The 4,006-nt window shown below is 38.1% G+C and overlaps 1 protein-coding gene across 1 annotated transcript in view; it reads left to right on the top strand.

Moving 5' to 3' along the window:
* LOC118343426 (two pore calcium channel protein 2-like) overlaps positions 1–4,006 on the top strand; it is a 5,190-nt gene that overhangs the window by 311 nt on the left and 873 nt on the right. The window contains exons 2-5 of the mRNA XM_035682228.1: positions 847–923; positions 1,410–1,587; positions 1,764–1,880; positions 2,963–3,069. Of these exons, the coding sequence (XP_035538121.1) occupies positions 847–923; positions 1,410–1,587; positions 1,764–1,880; positions 2,963–3,069 (479 nt within the window). The remainder of the gene's footprint in view (positions 1–846; positions 924–1,409; positions 1,588–1,763; positions 1,881–2,962; positions 3,070–4,006) is intronic.

The following is a 4,006-nucleotide window of genomic DNA, read 5'->3' as shown; positions in this document are numbered from 1 at the left end:
GTACTGTTGGGTCTCTGTATTTGAAAAGTGTCCTGAGATAACTTCTGTTATGAATTGGCGCTATACGAATAAAATTAAATTGGAATACAACAAGGAAGTGATGACATTTTTTATCCAAAAGGTCAAAGGTCAACTTCACTGTAATATCATAATGACATTGGCCATTATTCAACGCCATAACTCAGGAACAGAATGGGAGATTGTGACCATATTTCACAGTTGGTCGGACACTGAATATGTGACACTTATGACTCAAATGTCAAAAGTCACTGTGACATTAAAATAGATTTTCAGCAATAATTTAAGAATGAACTGGGCAATTCCAGATTTCACACACTGGGATGACACAATGAGTAAACATTAGCACAGTACAGGCTTTCATCTTTTCGTCTCATGCATTCTGCTTTTCACTTCCTGCCTTATTCTGAATTTTACCTGACTGCAAACAACGTATTGGAACGTAGTGAGCTAATGGTGATCCTGTGAATGACTTTCACCTCCAGCTCCTAGAGAGGCTTCACATCTAAAAATACCAGGAGAAAACAAAAGCACCACATTTAGTATAGCTATACTCTGTAAGAATGCATCGTTAGTAATGAACATGTACCTGTTTAACCAATATGTCTCTGATAATCCTTCATTAATCAATTCGAATGTGATATACCATTTAATAAATTCTTTCAAAGTATTCATAACATATATTATGACAGACATTGATGTAAAAACAACTTGACTGGTTGGTGGAGGCATACAACTTCTAGTTACTGTGTTGATTTCTTCCCTTTCTTTTTTGTTTCCACTATAAAGCACTTTTGTCATATATTAATAAAGTTTGTTTGCCCATAGTACCGGTCCATCAACCACCGTGTGGATGCCAGCTCACTCCGACTGTATCGATGGTACTACTCCAGGATATGCCAGTGGTAAGTTTACAATCTAAATCTAAATTAATGTGTTCAATTTTAAAACTTTTCACCAAACTAGGGTGGCCAGGGGTAGCAACTGCCACCTAATGCCACCCCTCTCAATCCACCTCTGATGATACTGCACTGTACTGAGTTTATTTGCAGTAAGTAGAAGTGACAGTCTTGGGGCAGAGATATTCAACAAGTTAAATTTAATTGACCTTGTGTAGGATGCAAAAGGGAGCACATGGTTTCTACACATAAACCTCAAAACCTTACAGCACAGGGAAAACGTAGCTTTGCTGAATTAATGATTTAGAGTAGGTCTGTCAAAAGCACAGTTTCTGCAGTCAGAAGTCTTAAATGGCTCACATAGCTCCTTAGATAAGGCGCAGCTTCATTTATTGCCACAAGCTGCTTCATGCAAATTGAGGCGTATTTATTTATTAATAACATGTCTAATACTGTCAATGCCATCCGCTCACCGATCTTTCCCTGCTCCAGGAGCTTGGGCCTAACCATCGCAGTGGTGTTGTTGCTGGCATTTATTGAGCGTCCGTCCTCCCTGTCCGTTTCTTCGGACCCCCGGCATCGCTCTCCACCCTGGGAACCTCCTTGTGGCCTCACCGAAAGCATCGAGATGGTCTGCCTCATCATCTTCTGTCTTGATCTTGCTGTCAAGGTAAGCAAAGCCGGGGTGGGAAACACGTGCTCCCAGGACAGTTGTCTGATTAAACAAGGGTTTCAATATGGGTTTTGCCATGGGATGTTTCTAATTAATCTTGCAGCTATTCCAATTTATTTCCTACCTGTTTGTCCATTTTTACCAGTGCTTTACTCAGGCTGTTTTGTCTTCAGAGCTACCTGATTGGCTGGGAGGAATTCAGAAAGAACAAATGGCTGATTGCCTACACAGTGGTCATTTCAATCTCTGTCATCGACTGGGTGTTGTCTGTCAGCATGGTGTGTGATGAGGTGAGGCTGTCTTCTGTCATGCTTCTCTAAGCATGTTGTGCAACACAGAAATTAACACTGAACTAATACATGAGAACTGTTACTTACTACACTTATACCACATTAAAAAGGGGAAAAAAACATTATGTAAGTTTAAATGTTTTTTTTTCAATTGATGGATTTTTCCCACATCCATGCAAGTATCCCAACATGCATTAATTTTGAATTAAACTAAATTCGTAATTAAATATACTACAATAAGTTTTCAACTGGTTATGAAACTGTCTCAGTTTAATACTGTTGGATTTAGAAGAAACACTACTGCTTTTGTCCACAGGGGATGCCAAAATCAACACACAAAAATAAATACATTTGGAGTTCAAATAACCTTTCGATTTATCAAAACAGCGCATACTTAAAAGTTTGCATTGACATTACCTTGGAGATGTAAGGACCCACTATCTGGTCCGGACTGGCAGCTGACCTGCTAGCTGCTGAGGTGACTCAGCAGGTCAGCGTCTATAATCATCCCATGGGAGAACAATCTTATCTTAGCAAACCATTTGGTAATTTACTGGTGGCTCTGATGCTACCATAGTGTTTTAAACATAAGATATAATAACCTTTGTGAGGTAAACACACATCTGACAGTCAAAATCTAAGAACTGTTTATGCCAAATCAGTTTGTCTGATTGTAAATTTATTTAAGGTTCATATTTTTATGTGCATTTATGGGTCCTAATATTTACAGATATCATTGCACTGCAGTAGACATTTATAAATATATATAAATAAAAAGAGACAGGGCAGTGGCAGTGTAATATATGATATACGTTTTTGTGTATTGTAAATATACATTACAGTAAGAATAAAAGATGTATCACAGTTGAAAGCTCTGACAAAGGAAGTTCAGCAGAATTTGTAGGGTCATCACCATATCCCAATTGCATATTAAGGGTACAGCATCTCCCTGTTCTTGTGAGTTTGCTCTCACCATGCCAAGTTCAAACTCCCAGGGATGCATCTTCAATCTTGGGATATTCTGTGTTGAGAAGAACCCACTCGATTCAAAAAAGTGATGTTGTCTTTTCTGTGTTAATCAGAAACTGAGAGTACGACGACTACTCCGGCCATTCTTCCTCCTGCAAAACTCCTCCCTGATGAAAAAGACACTGAAATGCATCAAGAGGACTCTGCCAGAGATCGCCAGGTATCTGACTTTTAAACTGCCAGGACTGTCTGATTTCTATTCATTTATAAGTCTATTTATAAGTAATCTATTTTTCAACACTTAATGTTTCCTAATTTAAAGATATAATCTGTAACATTTCCACATTAAAATGTCTCATAACACTAGAGCTATGTTCTACTATAATGTAGTTGGGAGTTGTGCTTCTTCCATTATCCCAAATGTTTCCAACAATGTTCAAACAGAAATCTGTCATTTTATTCAGGTAACACTGCCGTTTCATGGTCGCCTGTCAATGGGTCATATCCCCTTTGTGCTGCCGTCAGCGTTGTGGTTTCTGCCAGAAGCTGTCATACATTGACTTTAATATTATCTCCCTTATGTTTCGGGAATAGAAAAAATTACTGTTAGATGAATTGTTTGTTAGAAGGGGCGTGAAGACGAAGATTCTAATTCAGGGATAGAAATTATTTAGCGAGATAATATAAATCGAAGGAATGGTGAAGCTGTATGTCCTTAAATAGTAGATGGGAGGTAAGTGGGTCTGGTTTGTCTTTGATGAACGTGAGAGGAACACGATGCCTGTATTTTTTGATATGTTTTAGATGGTAAATTTTGATATGGAATGGAGGGATGAGATACTGTGGAAATCATAATTAGGGGTCGGTGACGGTAGAACCCTCCGTATAAACCATAAATAATATCAAACTGAACTGTAGATATGACACTGCTAACCAGATGTTAGGAGAAGATTGGAACTGTATTGATGAAAGCACATAAACATAGGTGGGTAACGTGGTTAGTCCAACCAAATATCGCGCCATGGAATTCCACTTGCCTGTGAATTGATTCAATTACAGAAAAATGATATACTTGTATGGTTTACTTAAAAGATGCATAGCTAAATAATTTATTGTGTCTACAATGAGAATCAGTACAAAGATTCAATAATCTCTTC

The sequence above is a fragment of the Morone saxatilis genome, unplaced genomic scaffold (assembly GCF_004916995.1).
Source record: "Morone saxatilis isolate NCDOM2014 unplaced genomic scaffold, NCSU_SB_2.0 Contig11, whole genome shotgun sequence".
NCBI lineage: Eukaryota > Metazoa > Chordata > Actinopteri > Moronidae > Morone > Morone saxatilis.
Note: the sequence above shows the minus strand (reverse complement) of the source record. Positions and strands in the feature narration are given on the sequence as shown.